Here is a 23,767-nt window from a genome sequence, read left to right on the forward strand (position 1 = left end):
TCTGTTGTTCACAGAAATAGCAGTGTTTTATTTACTTCACACACATTTTTCATACGCCCCGTGCGCCCTCAAGCCCTCCCGCCCCAGCCAAAATCAAATATCTCTTTGGATATATATTTTCAATTCGTTTCCATATATAGGTATGATATTTGTGTGAGAAGCGTGGGTGGAATTACATAGATAGTTGTTTTTTTTTGGGGTTAAGGCTTGAAAACGATTTAATTGAATTAGTTTTTGACGGTTCATTTCCGTTTGCCGTTTGAAAAGTGTTTTTCTTAATTTTTGCTTTTTTTTTTTTGTTTTTTGTATAGTATTTTTCTTCATTTTTGTTTTTTTCTGTTGTTGTTGTTGTTTTTTATTATTGTTAGACAATCAAACAAATTAGACGCTAAGCCTTTTATGGGCCTTTAATGATAATAGAGCAAAAGAAAAAAAAACAAAAAAAAAAAAAAGAGTTTGGAAAATGGAATTATTTTGTTTGTTTTTGTTTAGCCAAAAGAGGAATTATTATTATATGATTATAGATGTAGTTGTTGTTGTTGTTGTCGATTCCATCCGTCTACAGAATTGTTTTTTTTTGCTTAGCTAGCCGGAACATGTGGGGTTGTCATCATCATCATCATCATGATCATCATCAACGTTTTTTTTTGCCGTTTTGACTTATGACCTCGGTGGCTTAATTAGCTTGCTAGTGGGCGGTGGCAGCTTGCAGAAGCCAGCTGCATCGAATACGGGCAAAAGTTCGCGCACACGCCCCGGTATCGAGCCATCAAGCATGCTGCCAGACAGAGACAGAGATAGAGATAGAGAACGTAGTTAGACAGAGACACAGACACAGAGAGCAAAGAGAATGGGAAAGGAAGTTGTTGCTTACCGACGCTTGTAGTCGATCTTGGCGCCTTTTAGGGAGATGTTCGCCTCGGTGGGAAAGAATGTGGCATCGTAGAAATTGAGACCGTTCTGCAGCAGTATGTTGTACTCATCCATCGAGGCCAGTGTGATGCGTATAACAGCTGGCGGCAGCTCACGACGTTCCGGACGCTCCGATTTCTCAATCGCATCCGCCACAATTCCGACCCCTCCGCCGCCTCCTCCGATAACGCTCTTGGCACTGCTGCCTATCCACCGGAAATGTGCATAATACAATTTCAAATCAAATTCATATATTCGAAATACTATATCGATTAACCTATTAGCGAATAAACTAATACTGCTTACTGCTTACATGCAAATAAATCTAGTATAGAGTGCAAAGAAGTTTTCAGGGAACAAATAGGAATCGATATAGGAAAAACATATTTTTATGTGTACTATATCGAAACTTATTAATCAAGCCAATAAATTTAAAGTTAGTTAAGAATAGGAATCGATATATAGGAAAGGAAAGGAAAATATATTAAATATATACTAAGAAATCAAGCATTGAGAGTTTAAGTTAGAGTTTAGCGCAAAGAAGTCTTCAGGGACAAATCGGAAAATCGATTATATAGTAAAGGAAAGTAAAAGAAATATACATATGTGTATTATCTATCAAAACATATTGGTGAAAAATCAAATCAAAATAATAAAGAAAATAAATTGATTGTTTTAGTTAGGAATTGGAATAGATATATAGTAAAGAATATACATATATTATATAAGAACCTATTAATAATTACTGACACAAAAGAAATCAAGCAATTCAATTCAGAGTTTTAGGTAATTTAGAGAAAAGATAAGTTTTCGGGGACAAATGGGAATCGATAGTGAAGGTATGGAAAATATATTGTGTGTATTATAATCAAACAAATATATTTTCGGGGATAAATAGGAATCGATACTAATGAAATCGATAGTAAAGGAATGAAAAATATATTATGTGTCTTATATATTGAAACATATTAACAAAAAATCGAATATTACTGACACTCAAAATAATCAAGCAATTAAATTGGGAACTTTAGTTTAAGCAAATAAGTTTTCGGGGACAAATAGGGAAGTCGATATATATAATAGGAAATGGAAAAATATATCACTATATGTTATATCGCAACCTATTATCCAAATTGCTTACACAAAAGAAATCAATCAAATAAATTGATAGTTCCAGTTAGTTGAGAAAAAAGGAAAGTTTTCGGGTAAGGAATCGATAGTAATGGAACCGATAGTAATGGAACCGATAGTAAAGGAAAGGGAAATATATTATATATCGAAACCTACTATATAAATTGCTTCCACAAAAGAAATCAAGAGCATAAATTGAGAGTTTTAGTTAGTTCGGAGAAAAGAAAAGTTTTCGGAGAGAAATTGTAAAGAAAAGGAAAATATTTTTTATATTATTATTATGAAAATTGCTTAGTTTTCGGGATAATAGGAATCGATATATGTGATATATGATATATGATAAAAGGATAGTTGTGGATGTGGAATATTGGCTGTTGGGATATTACTTCGTATGGCGGCGCGACGTAGGGTTTGCATTTGAGTCTGGCTGCTGCTGATGCCCGTCAGCTGCTGCTCACCTTCAACGCCTCCCTTGTCCAGGCCGACGCTGCCGGAGATGCCTCCGCTGCTGCTGCTGCTGGCCAAGCTGGGACTCGAATAGATGTGCAATCGGACAACCTCGACAACCGAATCGAACTTGTACATCGCATGCCTGATGTCCTCCACAGGCAAATCCTCGGGCACATCGAGCACGTAGAGCGTGAATGTTTTTCTTGGTCGACACGGTATGGCAATCTATGTGGAAATTATGAAAATAGTGGAAAATAGTCTCAGTAAACCAAAGAGAGAAAGAGAGAGGAGAAAAGAGAGAGAGATTAGTGTACACAAATCACATTTGAATGGCAAAACGTTTCTCTACTATGATTTTTGGTTACAGTTGAATGAATTGATTTGTTTTTTTGTTTTTTGTTTTTTTTTTTTTGGGATGGTGATGATGTTGGCGATATTCTCGGTTTATGTCTTTGCCAATATTGTACTCACACTGCGCGAGAATGTTTGCTGCAAAAATGTGGGAAAGATTCAAGTTTCAGATTTCAGACAATCTCATACTAAACACATATTCATATTTGGATGATGGTGCCTGGACAGAATGAGCGCTACTACAAGGAGGGTTAGACTAAGCTACAACTACTTGATTATACTCTACAAATTTTGGAATAGTTATTTTACACAAACATAGATCGTTCATTTACCTTATTACCTTATTGCATATGGGGTAGGGTCTTAATTTAATTTGAATTTCTTTTTCTTTTTAAAAACAAATATTTCAGAGATTTCTTTACTTTACTTCGAGTGAATTCGTAAGATTGTTAATCTTAAGTTTTTTTATTCAATCAACTATTTAAATCGTTTCAAATTTTAGTAGCAATTATAAATAAGTATGATTATAAATAAGTGGGAAATCTTTATGAAATTTTCGGTAAGATTGTTGATCTTAAGTTTTTTTTTTAATTAAGTTTCAATTAATAACTATTTAAATCGCTTAAAGAATTCTATCCTAGAATTCTTATGTCTATAGCAATCCTATTTTATTTTATTTATTTCTAATCGACAAAGGCATACAATTTATTTAACTTCCCAATTGAAATCTTACTAATATTAACTTCTATAGCTATTCCTAACTTTCTTATTTAAGTTTTGAAGCTACAATATCAATACATTTTCGATATAAGGATAGTATTTATTAGAATATCCTAGATTCCTCAAGTAATATAACTTTATACTATTGAAAGAGGAATATCTTAAAAACTACACATAAGATCTACTCTAATTTCATCTTAGTACATTTCATGTTGAAATTTCGTACCCATTTTAAAGCGACCTTCAGGAAAGTGTAAATGATTTGTGTGTGTGTGGGAGAAGGAGGAAAATAATAAACTTACTTTGCGATAGAAACGTGCACCGGTCACTTTGTGGAATCCCTTCTTGAACACCGCCTGATAGTCATCTGGATGTGAGAATTTAAACAGAATTCCTGTAGCCGTTTTCGTCAAGCTGAAACATCCCTTGAAACTCATTTTTTCACAAATTAGAGCAGCTCGTTCCATGGATAGTTCATAGGATGGTGTCAGTAGAAAGGCGCCTGTAAGTTGTGATGAAGTTTGTTTTTGTTTTGTTTGATTTTAATACAGTTAGTACACTATATGATGGATTTTTTGCTAGTTCTAGTTGATGATGCTACAGTTATAGTACTTTTTTACACTTTAACCATGCAATTATTGGAATTATCTTGGAAAATATTATAAAAAGCCAATGAACTCTTTAGTGAATTTCAATTACAATTGATTGAGCGACTTGTTAAGAAAAATTTGATAACTGTAGCTCAATCCATTGCTGAGTTCAAAAAGGTCAAAAATACATATGGATAGTACTTAAAGTTGGATTTTCGCCTGGGCACCTTTGGTTAGGAAATTATCAGGCGAGGAGACTTCGGAATCGGAATCATCCTCCCACTATTCTTTGTTACACTTTAACCATGCAATTATTGAAATTAACTTGGAAAATATTGTAAATTTGCAATGAATTCTTTAGTGAATTTAAATTACAATTGATTAAGCTACTTGTTAAGATAAATTTGATAACTGTAGCTCAATCCATTGCTGAGTTCAAATAGGTCAAAAATACATATGGATAGTATTTAGAATTGGATTTTCGACCTTTGGTTAGGAAATTATCAGGCGAAGAGACTTCGGAATCAGAATCATCCTCGCACATTTTTTTTTTTTACACATTAACCATGCAATTATTAGAATTAGACAAATTCTTATCTTTAGATAACTTTGAAAATATTGTAAATTTGCAATGAACTCTTTAGTGAATTTCAATTGCAATTGATTAAGCTACTTTATAAACTAAATTTAATAGCTGTAGCTCAATTCATTGCTGAGTTCAAAAAGATAGTACTAATAAATTTGACTTTTGAGTGGGCACCTTTGGTTAGGAAATTATCGGGCGAGGAGACCTCGGAATCGGAATCATCCTCTCGTTTGTCGGCCCACTTCGGCTCCGACGAAAGCTTGTGGGCGGCCATTTTGGTAACGATGCCCGTCGGACGTTGCGGCCTCGGGAACTCGTTCTTTTCACACTCCAAATCCGATGCGTTGCCGATATAAGACATCTTAGTGTTTCGATTTATATATATATGATATATCTTTTAACGATTCACACACACACACACACACAAAAAAAAACAAATTTTAGCAAAAGAAAAAAAAAAGAAACGACAAAATCAAAATCAAAGAAAATTAAGTCGACTTGAAGAGTGCACGAAAATTTGGAAGCAACTGAAACATGGAAACGCTTCTGCCATGGCTTTTATATGCTTCGCTGAGTCGCTCGATCACACAAACACAGATCGCAGATAGAAATGAAAGTCGAATCAAACACACACACACACACACACTTAGACGAGATCTTTTGGTGTGGCAAAATGTCGGTGTCGTCGGGTTTTTTGCTCAAATTGGAAGTTCTAACAATTGGAATTAGATGTTGTTGGGTTCTCCAACGTGTAGAACGACTTAAATATGTTTTTTTTTTTTTTTCATTTTCATTTCGTATTGATCCTCGGTTTAAGTGGGCGGACATGGCCATTGCTGTTTGTGCTAGAAAGGGGCGTGGGCGATCGATCCGGTGTCTGTCTGTGGGAGGAGGAAGAGAATGAGAAGAGCATCGGGTTCGGGTCTTGAGTTCGCTTACGTTGTTGATAACGATGCAGGTTGACGCCATCGTCGATCGATCGATCGATCGTTGGGTCGATTGCCAACAATCGTCGTCAAGATCACGCGTCAAAAGAAGCGCCAAATGTTGCGTAAATTTCAAGAACACGACTTTATAAGGCCAATTGGCAAAATATATTGTGTTGTCTATATAGCGAAACGCATCTGGAGCTTACGTATAAAAATACAGCTTGTATATGGGCGATAAACATTCTCATATAAGCTCATTTCTTGTTATAGTTATTGGGCTTTTAATCAAGCAACTAAAAGTCAACTCGATTATACATTGATTGAAGAACATGTGCTTAGAATTTTGTATCATCTGCTCCGCTAATCTCTCAATTCCTACGGCATAGTTCATATAAGATCATTTTAATTGCTATAAAATTTAACTTATTTTGAATTTAACCAAATAAATTTCGAAACAGCAGCTGTTATATTTATTGGGGATACAATAATCCCTATCCCTTTCTTATTAATCTCTTTTATTCTTAGATATAGGTTTCTTCAATTCATAGTTTCGTTTTCGATACAAACCTGTAATGTTTTTATTAAAATAGCTGCGCAACAAATTTTATAACTCTCACGTTGGTAATCTCCAAGATCCTTAAGGATAGTTGAAGTTCATCTGGTTTGTTAATCTCTCAATTCCTAATGAATTTGAGATTATCTTTAATTGCTATAAAATTTAATTTATTTTGTATACCGAAATAGCAGCAATATTTTATTTTATACTAAATGTAGCTTTTCTTATTGCTGATTTTTCTTCGATATTGACATTGCATAGTTTCGCTTTCGATACAAACGTTTAATGTTTTCATTAAAGTTGCTGAACAAAAAATTTCATAACTCTAACTTTGCTAATCTCACAGATCCTTCAGACTAGTTAACATTCATCTGCTCTGCTAATATCTCAACTCCTAAGTTTTCAGATCAATTTTAAATGTTATAAAATTGAATTTATTTTGTATTCCAAAACATAAACTGTTATACAGTTATTGGGCTTCATTAATCTCTTTTATACTTAAATGTAGCTTTTCTTCTTGCTGATTTTTCTACGATATTATCAAAATAGTTTCGCTTTCGATACAAACCTTTAATATTTTAGCTAAATTAGCTGCACAACAAATTTCATATCTCTAACTTCGCTAATCTCCGAGATCCTTGAGACTAGTTCGATGTTCCCTTGTAATATGGGCACTAAATAATACAACATGGTTTGGTTTTATGTCATTTCATAATATGTGGTTTATTAATAAATTATTTTATTTAAATTAATATTTCAGTTTTTGAATATTTATAGTATTTTTTATCTTTCAATTTTTGTGTTGTTTTTTTGCATTTTTTGTTGTTTTTTTTTTATTGGTTTTTCTTGCTTCAAATTGATTTGAATCGTTTAAACAAAATGTGTGTGTGTGTTGTTCCACTTAATAATATTATAATAAGTATAATAAACTACTAAAGTGTTTACATGGCAACTATAATTTCATTTTTTCATCTGTTTTGTATACATCTTTTGCAGTTTTTTTCGCTTTTTTTAAAGTATTTTTTTTTTTACTATTTTTTCATATAGATAACAGAATTGTAAATCAAAAACAAAAATATATATGTATAGATATATATATATAAATATGTATATATATAGAGATATTATAAAGAAGCCAAAAACAAACGGAATCCGATGAGCAACACTTAAGAACTGAGTACAGTTTAGGCGCAAAAGGCAAGCGGTTGGTGCGGGGGGGCGAGGGGGAATGAAAAAGGGGGCATGGCCAAAGGGCTGAGTGATGTGTGTTTAGGAGGAAGTACATGTATATGTATTACGATTGATATACATTTATATATATAGTATATATATAAAGATATATATATATATATTTAGGTTCCTTATATATGCTGTATATACCTTATATAGTAATATTTAGAAGCTTTGCAGCAATTGCTTGGGGGGGAGAACGGGGCGGGGGATCAGGCGTAACATTGAGAGAAAAGATGAAAATCGGGAATCAAAAGAATTGGAACCAAAAAAATACTTAAATACTATCAATCATGCGCTCCAATCACAATTACAAAAAAAAAAAAAAAAAAAAAAAAAAGAACATACATTTGTATATAAACAGATGGAGAATTATCGATTGATTTATCGATATATTCGAAGCACACATTTACACATACCTTACATACAATACATACACAACAACTACGTAATAACTGATACAATGTTAACAATTATGCGGCGGTGGCTCTTCTTCTTCTTCATATTCATCTTGATCTCTTCTTCTTCCCCATATATTTCTTATTATCATAGATTTTTGTTTTTTTTGGTGTCTTACATTTTGAGGCAAAGGTGCAAATTAGCAGCAGCGAGGGGGAAAGGGGCAAAGGCAAAGGCGAGGGTTGTTTTTTGTTCTTATTTTGTTTTGGTTTTCAGTGAGCGAGACGTTAAGAAGCGGGGGAGGGGGGGATGGCCAGGCAGGTGGGACATTCATGGAACTTACATACTTAACGAATTTCGATAATTATTAATCGATGCAAGCATCGATAAATGTGTGTGTGTGTATATATATGCGTATGTATATCGAGGCGTTTCACATCGATATTTTACACATCGCTCAATGCTTATCGATATATCTTTTTTCTTTATATATTTTACTGCTTTATCATATAGAGGGAGGACTCGTAGTACTTTTTTTTTGTTTAGTAGTCTCGTGTGCCAAGCGAATTAATTTCTTACGCGTTTGTTTTTGTGTATGCGTGTCTGTCTGTGTGTGTGTGTGTATCGAATACATCATACACTCACACATACATCAATGTGTTGTATATAAATGTATATGTAAGCAGCTTAAACAATTTGCATTTGCAATTTTTTCGTTTTTACGTTGATAATTTAGATGTATTACGATTTTTTGTTGTTGCCTCTCTTTATCGATACACACACATATACATATATCTATATATATTGTTGTTATCGATATATTTTTGTTTTTCCTTTTCGTTTCTGTTATTATTAACTATATTTTTTGTTTATTACGATTTTAGCCAAGGAAAAAAAAAACAAGAAGGGAAACACAAACAGAAAAATTAAACAGAAAATGGAATCATCTTCTCGGTTTCAATTTCTGTTTTACTTTTTCTTTTCCTTCCGATTTTTTTTTGTTTTTTTGATAATACAAATAGTACATTCATATATGTATATATATATATATATTTATATATAGCTTAGCCTTAGGATTGTGTGTGGTTTCATTTTCTTTGTTTTTGTTTTGTTTTGGGCCTGGTAAAAAGCATGGCAAAAAATAATGATTGATTGATTGATACTACAAGTACAAGTACATATATGTATATATGATGTATATAATGAATATATGAGTGTGATGTAACAAAACGATTTGTACGCTTCGAACTGACTAGAAATTCGAAAATTGTTTCTTATCATATCATAAATTTCTGAGATATAAACAAATAAAAAAAAAAAAAAAAATAAGAATACATAATTTATTTAAATAATTGTTTATAAAATATATATTACTAAACATAATAATAAAAAGTCTTTGTATTGGAATCGTTACACAACTTAAGTGTGTGTGCTTTGTGTTTGTGTGTTGCATGTAAGTGTAAGTGTGTGTGTGTGTGTAAATTTGCTAAGTTGATCGATTGATCAATCATCGGTCGTCTTGGACGCGATTGAATGGTGTGCCGATGCGACTGTATTTTATGTTATGTTTTGTATTATTTTGTTCCTTTACTATTCGCCAATAATCAATGCTTGATTGATCAATCATAGCTTCTTATATCGAATAACATAGAATGATGGATGCTTGCAATACGTTTCGATTCGCTTCGCTTCGTTTCGTTATATATACAAATACGGCTATTTTTATGTTTGTGTGTTATTTTGGCTACCATCAATCATACATCAATCAGCCGTCAGCCAGTCAGTCAGTACCTCGGCGTATCTCTATTCATATTTTAGTATTTTATGTTTTTTTTTTTTTGTTTTGTTTTAAATGATTTAATTCTACGCATATAAAGTATGGAGGGAGAGAACAAGCGTTTCAGCTCGTGTTAAGCTCTAGGCACATACAATAATATGCCAAATGATTGACGTCCTCTTCTCTACGAATGATTGATTTCTAAATATGGCACTAGCACATAGCACTGGGGATGGTTTTGGACACGGCAAGCACTACTGCATTGGTGTGTGTGTGAGTGTGTGTGTATTTGTGTGTTTCTCTGGGTCTGTGTGTGTGTGTGTTAAAGAAATGGCCAAGTCTGTGCAGAATTTGAGATACGATAAGTTTTAAAACATATATATACTAAAAGATTGATCAACAATATATATATATACGTATATTATTATAATACTCTGTAGTCTCTAATATGATTGAAAGCGATATAGAGTGAGAGAGATCTTTTGCAGTTTGATTTTGGGATAGACTCTTAACCATTTTATATTGTCTCTTCTTTAAGTATTCATTCTGATGCCCTTTCCATATTAACTACATTTCACAGATCGATTCCTCAGGCTTCTCAATTTTCATTTTCTGAAAATGTTTTATAATTAATCGTTTTTGCGGGTTGCTCTTATTTCTCAGGGAGATAATTGTGTATCATATGGCGTCGTCTTAAATCTAAATGCGTTCATAAAAGTACAGCAGAATACTCAAAGAAACATCTTTGTGAAATTTTTACAGATCTCTTTAATTGATTGATATATAAGAAGTAATTTCAGATAATTCTTTCTGTATCTTTTCGTTCCCTGCGATTTTTTAAGAATGGGAAAAAGGAAAACACTTTTTATACATTTTGTTGTGGAAGGACTTTGGACTACAGAGTTCTATAAGAATAAACGTATATAGATATATAGTTAAATAATTCGAAATAGATAATAATAAATGATTTTTGTGATGTATGTGTGTGTAGTTAATTTCGATGCTGAGTTGTTTTCTTGTACATACAAAAAACGTCAATTGCTTTTTTTTTTTTGCTTTGCGCTTATTTAGTTTTTTTTTTTTTTTTTGTTTTAGTTATTCAATGATTTTGTTTAGTTTTTTTTTATATTTCGTTTCGTTTCTTTTTTTTTGTTTTGTTTTTCGTTTGTTGGACGGAACAATTTACAACATATGATTATGAAATAATGTTTAAAATGATGTAATGATGTAACACAAAGTAATACTTCAACTTGATAATAAAAAAGAAAAAGAAGTCAACAAATATAAAAATGGATATTAGCTATCAATATATATATCGAGATAGATTATCCACGATGAGTTAATGTGCGAGATATTAAAAACGAAGAAGAAAACTTTTGCTAATGGAATGAATTAGCTTTCGGGTTGTTCTAATATATCCTTCTCTATATATCGAAACGATAAATTACACAAATCATATAGCTTTAGCATTTTGTTATACAGTTATACACACACATATATATATCTATATATATATATAGGGATATGCGTATACCATGGGTTCATTTTTTCTTGTATATATAGATCGTGAGTGAGTTACACATACAGTTAGTTTATACATACATCTATATACATATATAGTTGTACATATATATATAGCGAAAATGTGGCATATATATATTTTCGTAATTCTTTTTGCATCAGCGTTCGAAACGATTTTTTTCTTTTGCTTTTTTTTTGCACTTGATTTCTCTTTTCTTGTATAATAATTGATTTATGTGTTTTTTCTTTTGTTTTTTTTTTTTTTTAAAGATTTGTTCAATAATCATAATCCAAGTATAATAATAATAATAATTAAGTAATCATCAATGATAATAATAATAATAATAAATACGCATGTATACCCTAGAAATAGTTTAATATTAATATTATATAAAGCTTAAACGCTCGGTAATATCATATAATATTTTTGGTTACACATTTCCCATGCTTTATCGTCGCTTCGGTTATGCAAATCGTTCAAATAAAGCTCATAAGCGTCTATATACTTTTCATTTCTGTTCTGCTCCTCTCTTGATTCTTTCTCCTTTTTTCGCGTTTTTTTTTTTTGGATTATCTTTTTAATAATATTTTGTAATTTTCATTTTTATGATTGCGTCAACTTATATAGTTATAAAGCGATCGATATTTTTGTTTGTATTATAAATATTCATATCATATTTTTTGTTGTGAAATTCTTCCGCGTTCCCCCAAGAGATATACATACAGTTTTTTTTTCCATTTGGGGATCGTACACAGACACATAGCACAAGTGGGGGGCGTGTCATACAATACATATATATAATTCTTGATTTTATTTAATTGGTTTTTTTGATTTTCAAAAAGAAACACGAGAGTTACACCATAACAAATACACAAATGCAAAAATTCAGCTTGAATGGTTTGTTGGATTTTCCTTTTTTTTGTTTCCTTCTGGGTTTTTCCCAGAGTTCTAATAAGAGTTTAGAGATATGCATTTGAGGCCGAAATCTCGTACAAAATATGTCCTTTTTTTCTTAACACTTGTCCGTTCCTTGTTTTGTTTTGTTTTTGTTTTTGGGTTAAGTTATTCATTAAATTTGTTCTTTATATATAGTATTTTGTTTTTGGGGTTTTGTCATTTGCAAAAAGCATTTTCATAAGCAATAATTGTGTGTGTTGAAGCAATTGGAACAAGCTATGCTTTCAGATGCTTTCATTTCAAGCACTTTATACTAAATATACTGCAAATATACCATAGTTAGTATATGGTATATAAGTAGTACAGAGTTTCAAAGGTGTGACACCCACTTGTGCTAGGTGTGTGCGATATTTTGTTATCGGTATTATAACTATACGTATATATAAGTACATATATATATTTGCTTTCTATATGAACTTAGTCTAGGCAATAAATACCTTTGTTTTTTTTCTTGTTGCTGTTGCTGTTGTTCTTGCTATATACTTGTTAATTTTGTTTTGCTTTTTTGACTTGATTTCAGCGTCGAGAGAGAGTATTTTCTTTTTCTTATTTTCATATTTTGTTGCTTGCTTTTTAAACATTTTGGATTGTTAGAATTGCGTTGAGAGAGAGAGAGAGAATTGTGTGTTGTTGTGTGTTGGTGTGTGTGTGTGTGTGTATTTTAGTTACCCTTTTGGACACCTGCAACGGCCACCTCGACGAGCTGATCAAGCATCTGCATTTGCTTCCTCGTCGGCGTTGTCATGGGCGTAACGACATTCTGATATCGTTGATGAAATGTTGACAATATCTCGCGAATTTTAGCAATTATCTCTTGTACTCAGGCATTTGATTCCTACAAAAGATATAATCATTATTATTATTATTATTATTTAATATATTATTATTATCATAACATCATTAAGGACTAACTCCACAGTAGAATTTTCCAAAAATCTAATTCTTTTTTGAAGAACTTTTCAAGTAACGTTAAAAAAAGCCAAAAATATGTAATTTTGTGCATTTTCTCCCTTAAATGAATATGAGATTTGGTTCAAATGAGTTTTTTTCCTGTGTTGAACTCTTTTCTTTTTGATATACTGGTTCAATACTTAATAATGACATTAAATTTAATAAGGAAATTTTGGGCATTACGCTTTGTGCTATTATTTCTCATACTTTTTTTTTTGATCATTTTCGTTTGATGACACAAAAATTTAAGGTGTCTTATAATTGTAAGCAGGAGTGTACTGGGCAGAAAAAAATCTTCATCTAAATCGTTATATCTAAAAATGTTCATACGCATTTCTGAAAATATTGTTTTTTGTCATTTTGGAAAACCCTTGAACAAAAAGTTAAAATTCTAGATTTTAGTTAACACAACTTGAGGTGCGTTTTGGTTTTTGTATTTTTATGAAAAAAAAAAAAAAAAAATATGTATTAGTACTTTTAAATATATGTTTCACAACATACCCAAATTTTATTCATTTAACCCTAAATCTTCTGGTCACAAAATAATGCCAGAAAAGCCAAATTTCATTCATTCCTTCTGGTCAAAAAATAATCCCAAAAAAATCCAAATTTCTTTAATTTACCCCCATTGCTTCTAGTATAAAACAAATCGCAAACAAACTTTCCAAAATCAACGATTAGAATATTGTTGCCCCTTAAAACATTTCAGTTAGTCTCTTCTTACCTTTAGGTTGTCGAAATAGTGCATGATTTGCTCGTAGTCCATGTCGAGATCATCGAGTCCCAGACGCTCGCCAGGTGCCAATGTGTCATCAACAGTTGCCGAGAACATCGGATTGCCCACAACTGTTGCCCTCTTCACACGCGATGATTTTGTTGTTGGTTCGCTGCTGACAGCAGTCGAACCTCCTCCGCCTCCTCCGGCTGATGAGGTCAAGGTGCCCGGCGGTGTCGGCAGCCGTACAATCTTGTCCGTGGCATTCGAATTGGCCGCATCGGCAACGGTGCTCAATATGCTGTGGTTGTGATTCTCTGTAAGGCAAAAGAGATTTTGTAAAACTGCACTTTGTATTCAATATAAATCAATCGATATTATGCGCTTGCCAAAGCTCTATCAGCTTTACCTGAATAATTGGCAAATATTCTAAGAAATTGCATAAGCCGAAGTCTGTTCAATCAGATTACTATTTCAAAAAGTAAATTCTCAGAAATTGCACAAGTCAAAGTCAGTTCATCAATCAGATTACTTCTTCAAATACTAAATTGAATTATTCGTTGACTGTCTAGAAATGAGTTTTGTCCACATTTATTCTTAATTTGTTTAAGGCCTTGAGTCAAGTCTGTCTTTCTATTCTAACACAAAACAGTCTCTTAGTTCTCGATTAATTTAACACAGGCAAAACAAGATTTAAAAAGCTTCACTTTGTATGCAATAAAAATCGACATTATGCGCTTGCCAAGCTAACAGCTTAACTGAACAATGGGCAAATCATTAACAGTCCTGAGAACTAAAGGAAAAAAAAAACTAGCTCACGAAGTTAAGATTGCAATTTCTCCTTTGTTTGTAGCACACAAATTCATCATTAAGTTTACGCCTTGAGTTCTTAAACATCAATTCAAGTCTGTCTTTCTAATTTTCTGGCAAAAGCACTCTCTTAGCTCTCAACTAATATGCTACAAAGCAAACTTAAATATTCTTTTCATACAGCTCTATTCTAGTTCTCCAACTAATATGCTACAAAGCTAGCTACAATATCCATTTCACATAGCTCTGTTTAAGTTCTCAACTAAAGTGTTACAAAGAAAGCTAAAAATCCATTTCACATTGCTGTCTTTTTGAGATCTCCAAAGGAACTTTTAATATCCTTTTCTCGTCAGTTTTCTCTTGCTTCGTTTCGTTTACCTTTAATTTGTGTTATGGCTGGCGATGTTGGAGCCACAATTGTTGCTGCCGCTGCTGAGTTAGCAGCTGCTGCTGCGGCAGCTGCTGCCTGAGCAGCCTGAGCGACGGCCGCTGCTTTGGTAACTCTCTTTGGTGTCAGCGAATCGAATTGAAATGCATTCTTCTGATGCGGATTTGTGTACTCCACCAGCTTTTCAGCATTGTGCAGCTCCTCGTGCTGTTGCTGCAGCTGCTGCTGCTGTTGTTGTTGCTGCTGTAGCTGCTGCTGCTGCTGTTGTTGCTTCATCTTCAAGTGAGCCGAACGCAGCACAGGCTCATGCATAAAATTGTGGCTATGACTGTGACTGCGTTGATGCTGATGATGACGTTCCGGCTGCTGCTGCTGCTGATGATGATGATGCAACTGTGGCGGCTGCTGCTGCTGTTGTTGTTGATGTTGTGGCTGCTGCTGTTGTTGTTGATGTTGTTGCTGCTGCTGCTGTGGCAACGACTGCGCAGCATTGTTGTTCTCATTCAGCATATGCTCGCGCTTAAAGTGCTGACTGTGCCGCTTGTTCAGCAATTCCTTGTCCTAGCAAAGTGTAAAGTATAATGTAAATAGATCTTGGTTGGTTGCAAGTTTAGTTGCCTCTCACCTTGATTGACGCTGTCTGCGGTGGCAACTGCGGTGGCAACATTGCACGCGTGCCCACATTGCGATGCGGCGGCACTGGCGGCTTATAATCCAACGCTGTTTCCTTGCGCTCATTGGCCAGATAGCTAAAAAAGTTATCATTGCATTAGTATTCTTGGTTGCAAATTACAAGTTGCTGTTGCAACTTACTGTTGTTCCTGGTGCAGTTTGTTCAAGTTGGAAGCGGGCACAATATGTGTTTGCAGCTTGGGTTGCGGCTGATCAAACGAGCTGATGCGTCGTCCATTGTCGTACGTGATGATCGGATTGCTGGTGATCCGCATGCGAGAATCTAAAGAAAAAAAGGATGAAATCATTTAGAAGACAAGTAAGAAGAAAGCAAATAAACCACATTATTATACATTACTTCTATAATTGATATATTGATATGGTATTACATTCAAAATATATCAGACTGTATATACCAGAGACTATAATTGGTATATTGGTATAGTATATACCATAAATTGCAAAATATACCAAATTGTCTATGTGAACAGTTGCATTTGGTATATTGATAAAGTAATACATTTAAAATAGAATATAGAATACACCAGATTGTATATAACAAAGGCTATATTTGGTATATTGATACAACAATACATTTAAAATATACCACAGATTGCAGAATATACCAGATTGTCAGCCAAAGCAAATAAGATCCCATTGCAGTAGGCATAATTTGCCATAGTTCTTATTGTATTTTCAAAAATTGCGAATCTAGCTTAAAAATTACGCATGTTCATCGATTAGCGGGGGCGGAAGTGGGCGTGGTGAAAATTTGAAGCATATTTGATATGCGTGCAAACATAACAAATGCTGTCGAGAAAGAATGAAAGCTTTAGCTCTTATAATCTCTGAGATCCAGGTGTTCATACTGACGGACGGATGGACATGGTTATATGGTGTCTCGGCTGATCAAGGATATACATTCTATGGTTGAAGATGCCTCCTTCTGCATGCATTCAAATGTATGTAAACATTTTCTGCAGTCATAAAGTTATAAAAGCCTTCCACCCTATGGATATTTTTGTTTTATGCTTACCACGCGCATTGATATGCTGCTGTTGCTGTTGCACTGGCTGCTGCTGTTGCTGTTGCACTGGCTGCTGCTGTTGTTGTTGCTGCTGTGGTGGTGGTGCATCCACGGCCACCGACTGCCGATCGATTGTGGAGCGTCCTAGCCAGACCCAGTCATGGGCATTCGTCGTCGACTCCTTGAGACGCACATCACGAAAACCTCCGCCACCGCCAGCTGCACCATTATTGCTGGCATTTCCCTTGCCACCGCTGGATAAAGGATCCAAGCCCGATTCAATCATGGCCGGACGAAATTTGGATGCATAAACCACGCACGAGATGACGAAGACAATGATGGCAAAGCAGAAGGCGGTCAGGAGGACATACATGCCCAGCTCCATGGAGGACATGTTGCCCCCAGCAAATCCACGATTACCATAATGTGACTTGTGCACAGCCTGAATGCTGGCGCGATGTTGACGCGCCTGTACAGTGGGCTCATACTGCTGACTGGAGTCACGCAATGGAATGCCAACTGTTAAGAAAAGCAAAGTGTTTTCAATGATGAAGTGTTTTTTTTTTTTGAGAAAGACAACTAACCAATAATGTCCGCTAGATCGCCAGTGTTGCGATAGTTTTTGCGTTCGCGTCCCACGGTGCCATCGTTCTGTATCGATTCCTGTTTGCTCACAATGTCCACGTTGTTAAAGTCTACCTCAATGGAGGCCAAAGCACTTGCCAGCGGCGCAGCATTTGGTTTATTCTGCTTGACAACGCCAACCGATGCACTCGATGCGGAACTGGAGCCGGCTCCAGAGCCACGACGCAAGCGACATTCCTCAGAGAGCAGCAGAGTGACACGCAACAGATTTCCATTGCCCTCGCCGACGGCAATAACACGTGGATGATGCGATGCCAACATGGGTGCAAAGGCCACCACCTCAGTGTCCAGACTCTCCACAAGCAGAAAATAATCCTCGACAGCAATGTCACTATAGTGAATACAATTTTTCGATTATTACAAGTCTTATAATTCAATCGCTTTTTGACCTACCGCAAAGGCGTCTTTGAGCCATCGCTAAACTCTAAATCAATGTCGAGCAATCCCTCCTGATATTGTGCCGTCAACTTGTGTGTAACTGATGTCTCGGCTAGATAACCATTCTCAATGGCATTCTCCGGTGTTATGGTCAATTGCAATCCCGATATTACGCGCACAATCAACTTGGATAGATTGACTTTGTCGCTACCGACTCGGATCTCCTTCGTTCCTATCACTCGTCCTGTGATCGGTGACAACACTTGGACATCGGTGCGTCCCATCGATTTGCCCTGCAGTATGCGACCCTTGAGTGAGGCAATCTTGGGATCTGCCACGCGAAGCAGCGGCTGCACAAGATCTGTGACACGCAGTCCGGTGCGACGGGATATGAAGTAGCTGATGCGGCCAGAGTTCTGTAAACAAGTATGAACACAAGTGTTATATGTTTGGTTTGCTTTCAGTTATTTGTTGCTTTCTCCCTTAACTCACCTGATCGATGGCCAAAAACTTGGCGTAGACCTCAACGGGACTCTGCTGGTAGCGTGCTCGACAAATGCTCTTGTCGGCGCCCACATTGTTGTAGTAGCTGGTGCCGTGCTGACTCCACATGTACGATCGCTTCTTGCGACGACGCGATTGTTTGTTGTGGCTAATTAAATAGAGGGGGAGACAGAGAAGGATTAGATAATGTCACATGTATTGCTACTCGTTTCATAGTTTCAGATCCCTCATCGTTATTCACTTGTTTGTGCTAATCCTCAGTCACTCGTTAATTTAATCGAATCGTTACTCGTTAATTTATCTGAAATTAATTCTTACTATTCGTTTGGTTAATTTGAAGCTTTATTCCTCTTTAGTGCATTAGTTCATCTTGTTTTTTTGTTCTTCAGTTCATATTTTAATCGTTACTCGTTAGTTTATTATTCCTGCTAGGTTTCTGATTTCACTTCACTCGTTACGTTTTCAATTCGATCCTCTTTATTGTCGATAATCTATCATTGAATTACCAACTATTATTAATTGATAAAAAGAGTATCGACAATAAAGAGAAGCGAATTAAAAAAATAACGAAAAGTAAACTTTTTGGCTACTCTTTAGTTATTGTCTAGTTGTTTTCTTGTCAGCTTCACTATTTGTCAGTTATTTGCTATTAGCTTATTCGTTAATCGCTACTCGTATTTTAATCGTAAAATTCTGTTTTAAGTTTTCATTACTCTCGTATGATTTTGCGACTCGTTACTTTTTTTAATTCATTCCTCTCTCCGTTGTCGAAACTCTTTTTATTATTGAATAATAGATGGTATACTTTTAAACTTTTGACTGGCCCTGCATCGCTACTCGTAAGTTCTTTCCTTTGCTTAACACATTCGCTACTCGTTAGTTATTTTCTCGACACTTGTGAGCTACTCACATGTAGTGATTGTCGTCGGTCACCTTCCATCCCTTGATCTGGGACAAACGGAAATCGGATATGTAGACTTCAAGTGGAAACTCGGGCATCCAGACAATAAACTTGGCCACGCCCACATAGGTGCCATACTTCACAATGACCGAGGCATTCGATGAGCCACGCTGCTCGGAGCCATCCACGTAAACGGAACTGCACGACGATGAAACCTGTGTAAGGGACAAGATTATTGATTAGAAAATGTTGAAGCCGAAGGATCTCTCTATGTCTTGGGACGCACCTTGATGACGCTCTCGTCTTCGGCGTGGCACGAACTCTGAAGCGTAACGTCCGCCACTTTGCCGGCCTGCGAGACAATGAAGACCTTCATGGCCTGGGCAACTTGTCGGCCGGTCAGCACCGCTGTGTTCATCACCTCCCAAATCTTGGCCATCGGCAACACGGCCTGAATGTCATCCTTGTTGATCTCGAGCTTGGCAATCAAACGTTTTTTCGTATCATCCGGTGCTATCAACTCCGACGAGTCCTTATCCTTGGGTGCATCATACACATGGGTGACGGACCAAACAATCTTGCCCCCATCGAGTATATCGTTGCTATCATCGGCCACCTCCAGCAGCCACGAAAAGACCTCATAGACCTCGTTGCCATTGCCATTTCCATTGCCACCGCTGCTGCTGCTGCTGTAATTGGAGCGACTCTCCATGCTGGAACCGCTGCTGCTGCTGGCCGAGGAGTCAATGTCCTTGCGAAAGGCTGTGACACGTGCGGTGGTATGCTTAGGATTCTCCTTCTCAATACTAATGCTCCACAAATCACTCGACGCACTCGCACCCATAATCCTCAGTCCGGCCTTGACGCGAGCGCGCACCGTAAATGCAGCAACTCGTTGCTCCTGCTCGGCATATTGATGCAGAAAGACGGGCACATGCAGCTTGGACATGGGATACAACGGATGTTGGGGCAACAGGAACGTAACCGAGTCATCGGCACGCAATTCTTTGAACGCAGTCTTGGCGGCCAACAGCGGCACCTGAGCGAACGTGGTCAACGGTTGGATTTGTACCTTGGGCTCGCATTGTTCGGGATTTCGCAACGGTGGCTCAAAGACGCTGTACGAAACCTGGGCGTAACGTTGCGGCGCCTTCGGTGGGGGCAGCGGTGTTTGGGCCGCATTCGAGCCGTGACGTGGCGCTGGTAATGCGGGCCACCAGCTGAGGGGAATAACAACCTCGGCAACGCAGACCCCATCCTCGCCCTCCGGCATGCAGCGACCTTTAAGAGGCTGTTCGTTGGCCATGGCCACGTGGAGGAGAACACACACCTTTTGGCGCTGCAGATGGCCGCCAGGATCGGCGCCGGCATGGAAGAGGACACGCAACACGGGGGAATCCTGGGAGACGGTGTTGCGTACCAAATGCGCCGAGATGTCCAAATGCATGTTCGGTTGCTGCAGCTCCAGCAGGGTCGCCGTCGAGTTCTAAAGTGTGTAAAATGATTGAGTGATTGATGGAGAGCTGGGAAGATGGAGTTTACGACTTACGTTCACATAGTCGCCTGCCTGATTCGCTGCGTCCATAGTGTCGGGCACAATGTAGCGAGCGGGCACAGTTTGCTTCGTCGAGAAGGGTCCGTAGCTGGCGCGGATCGAGACGGGTTGCGTGGTCTCGACGACGGTGAAGCGATCCAGCGACAGCACCGAGTCATAGTTGGAGCGGGTCTTCAGCGGTGGCAGCGACGATGATGTCTGTTGCACGTTCGCGATCTCCGGTGTCACAGGTGGTTGGCGAGCATGCTTCAGAAAGAAGCCGCTGTCCGGTGCCTCGAAGTGCACTTCAACGCAGGCGCAGAGCTCTAAGAGGCAGGATGACGATGATGGTAGGCGCGGGGGAAATTTAAAGGAAACGTCGAGAAAAAGCATTTCAATCAAGGTGTCAATCAAAAAGGGGCACACCCTTGGGAGCGGGGTACATTATCGAAGGGGGAGGGGATGGTGAGAGGGGTAAGGGGGAGGGGGACACTCACCTGCAATCGCCAGCAGCATCCACGCAATTATTACGCAGCACTTCATATTGTGCACTGCTTACTCGACTGCTTGCCTCACTGATTGATTGATTGATTGATTCAAGTTACAATTTCTCTGTTACTACTGCTTCTCTTTCTCCTTCTTCTTCTACTTCGTCTCCTGCCACTTGCAGTTTTTTCTCTTCGACGTTTTTTTTTTGCCTTTAGTTTTTAGTGTCGTGTGTTTTTTTTCGCTTTTAACTTTTGTGGTGTTTTCTTTTTATTTTTGAATACACAAAATCGTTTTTGAAAATTACATTGCGAACGCACAAAATAGAATGCACAATATTTTGTTGCACCTGCAGCTGCTAAATTGAAGCAGTTGTTGTTGCTGCTTTTGCTGTTGCTTTTCCTTGCTTCACAGTTGCAAAAATCTCCAGCACATCCTTTATTGATTCTTTCAGTGTGCAGGCGCTCACACCAACACCAACACCAACACCAACACACACACTACGTATTCAGGCAAATACGCATGCACATACACAAACACCAACCAACTCACACACACTCACGCGCGCTCGGTTGGTCGCCTGCCTTGCCTTGCCTTGCCTTGCCTTACATATACACACACACTTTTCACATTTCATTCATTTAGGCCGTAGTATAGACACATCTTCCTTCCCGAGAGTCTCTTTTTCTTTTCTTTGGTATAGCTCGCTCTCACGCACACACAATACTGCTTAATGCTTTGCTCTCTAACGAAATGCGCTTATTAATTTTGTCGTATTTGGTGTGCACTTTTTGAAATGGTTGCGGCCACTTCACTTAGTACTAATTAAACTAAGCGTTTAATACATAGTTAGTTTCGTTTAACTTTGAATTTTTTACGCAAATATCGAACATTTCCAAACACCCCAAAACCAGCGTGACCGCACGTTGGAATTTCAAATATACCACCAATATGTATTCGATGAGGAGCTAAACATCGCATCGCACTATCGATGCAACGATGAAGCACTGAAAGCATTCTTGTTGTTTTTGTTTTGAGGAACCAGTTAATATAACTTCACAATAATGCATAATAAGATATTGTTCTATTCGGTATTTTAAGTCTGTATTTTAAATTTGAATTATTTTCAAAATCAAGCCATCGATTATTCTCCCTAACTAGGAAACGATTCTTTTTATACCGTAAATGGTCACACTGCTTGCAACTTCACTTGCATTAGTGCTATCGATACACATGGTTGCCATACCAACACATGTTGTGCCACTCGATGCTGCACACAGGCGCCACCGTTATTTTCATTGTTTCAGTTGACACATAGAGGGCGCCACCGGTACTGCAATGAAGTTGGCGCGTAATAACAAAATTTTCAAATGTGTAAAACGATGAGTACCAAGTAGAGCATTTTTTCTTGAGAGCGGCTGCAATTGCTACTACTGAAGTTGCTTTGATTTCAAGACGACCAAAATGGCAAATAAATATCAAGGAACGTGCGAAGCATATTTAAAATGACAAGAGCAAATAAATGCACTTTATATAACTGTAACTCCGAGAGCAACTGCATTTAATATTGCCCTCCCACAAAAAAAGAAAGAAAATAAACATATCAGGCATAAACCTTAAAATGCCATGCACTTTGAAAATGCACGCCATTTTGTTGGTGCATGGTGCAGAAGGCAAGCAGGCAAACGGGCACCCATACGTATGTATGTATGTAGGCGTAAGTGCGAGCGAGCTAGCAAGTTGCACAGCATCCGATGCATGGCCAAGTGTGTTGTGTATGTGACGTTGCATTCTCATTGGGTGCAGCGAGCATTGATTTCTTGCAACGAAACTTGTTATGACAACAAAATGAGAGAAAATATGCAGAGCTGTGTGTGTGTGCGTGTGTGCAATGCAATCTGTTGTTGTCGCTTACACTTACCAGACAACAACAAAGCATGCATATCATTAAATGAAACTTTGGCAAATATTCAATTTAAACATGTGTGTGTATGTAAGTATGTATGTGTGTGTGTGTCAAAATGTGTACGCATGAATTAATTAAAAATTCCGTTGGTGCCCGCTACGCGAAAGTGGCTGGCAACAATAACAACAACAACAATAATAACCAATTCAAGTCTTTGTGCTGTTTCATCACCCTTTTTGCCCATTGATCTCGCAATATTAATGAAAGTTCTTGTGAATTTATGTTTTCCTGCCTTTCCATCTCTCTTTCTTTCGCCCCAACAACCAACACTGTTGAGCGCCATTATTTAGCACTGAACCTGTCAATCGCTGCCAATCGATAATTGCATGTTAATCGATAATTGCATGCATAGAAATGTGTTTGCGAAAAAAGTGCGTGCAATTGTGAAAAAAGTTAGCAAATCGCATAAAATGCGTGATTTACGGCATCTAATTAAAGTGAATTGTATTACTTACGTTCGCGGCATGCAGCATAGATCGTGGCAAGCGCGTCAAACTAGAATTGAAATAAAAACCAGACAATTGTGCTTAAATTCAATGCAAGTACGCGTGCGTGTGTGTGTGTGTGTGAGTGAAGTGCAAGACCAGCTGTATGTGTGGGTAAGTTTGTATGGCTGTGGCCTATTGCCCGCCTACCTTTTTTCTTTGCCTTTGCATGGGTTTGTGTGTGTGTGTGTGAGC

General features: G+C 37.0%; 2 protein-coding genes across 4 annotated transcripts; both read right to left on the reverse strand.

The window, feature by feature from the left end:
- Positions 1-114: 114 nt before the first annotated feature.
- On the reverse strand, positions 115-5,137 carry LOC117563757 (uncharacterized). 3 transcript variants are annotated; one of them, XM_034242279.2, is made up of 6 exons: positions 4,915-5,137; positions 3,867-4,066; positions 2,965-2,982; positions 2,502-2,718; positions 875-1,118; positions 115-778 (listed from the first exon to the last, which is right to left on the reverse strand). In XM_034242279.2, exons 1-6 carry the CDS (start codon positions 5,099-5,101, stop codon positions 661-663), a joined length of 984 nt encoding a protein of 327 aa, XP_034098170.1. In that variant the 5' UTR covers positions 5,102-5,137; the 3' UTR covers positions 115-660. The 3 variants fall into 3 exon arrangements, with proteins under 3 accessions (XP_034098170.1, XP_034098155.1, XP_034098163.1); XM_034242264.2 differs by having other exon boundaries at positions 2,430-2,718; XM_034242272.2 differs by lacking the exon at positions 2,965-2,982 and having other exon boundaries at positions 2,430-2,718; positions 4,915-5,136.
- A 4,544-nt stretch (positions 5,138-9,681) lies between these two features.
- LOC117563780 (transmembrane protein 132C) lies at positions 9,682-22,051 on the reverse strand. The gene is made up of 13 exons (XM_052008518.1): positions 21,133-22,051; positions 20,651-20,961; positions 19,388-20,587; positions 19,111-19,316; positions 18,189-18,348; positions 17,712-18,112; positions 17,258-17,649; positions 16,683-17,192; positions 15,788-15,929; positions 15,600-15,723; positions 14,965-15,535; positions 13,786-14,093; positions 9,682-12,945 (listed from the first exon to the last, which is right to left on the reverse strand). Exons 1-13 carry the CDS (start codon positions 21,176-21,178, stop codon positions 12,931-12,933), a joined length of 4,386 nt encoding a protein of 1,461 aa, XP_051864478.1. The 5' UTR covers positions 21,179-22,051; the 3' UTR covers positions 9,682-12,930.
- Positions 22,052-23,767: the final 1,716 nt, after the last annotated feature.

The sequence above is a fragment of the Drosophila albomicans genome, chromosome X, assembly GCF_009650485.2.
Source record: "Drosophila albomicans strain 15112-1751.03 chromosome X, ASM965048v2, whole genome shotgun sequence".
NCBI classification, from domain to species: Eukaryota; Metazoa; Arthropoda; class Insecta; order Diptera; family Drosophilidae; genus Drosophila; species Drosophila albomicans.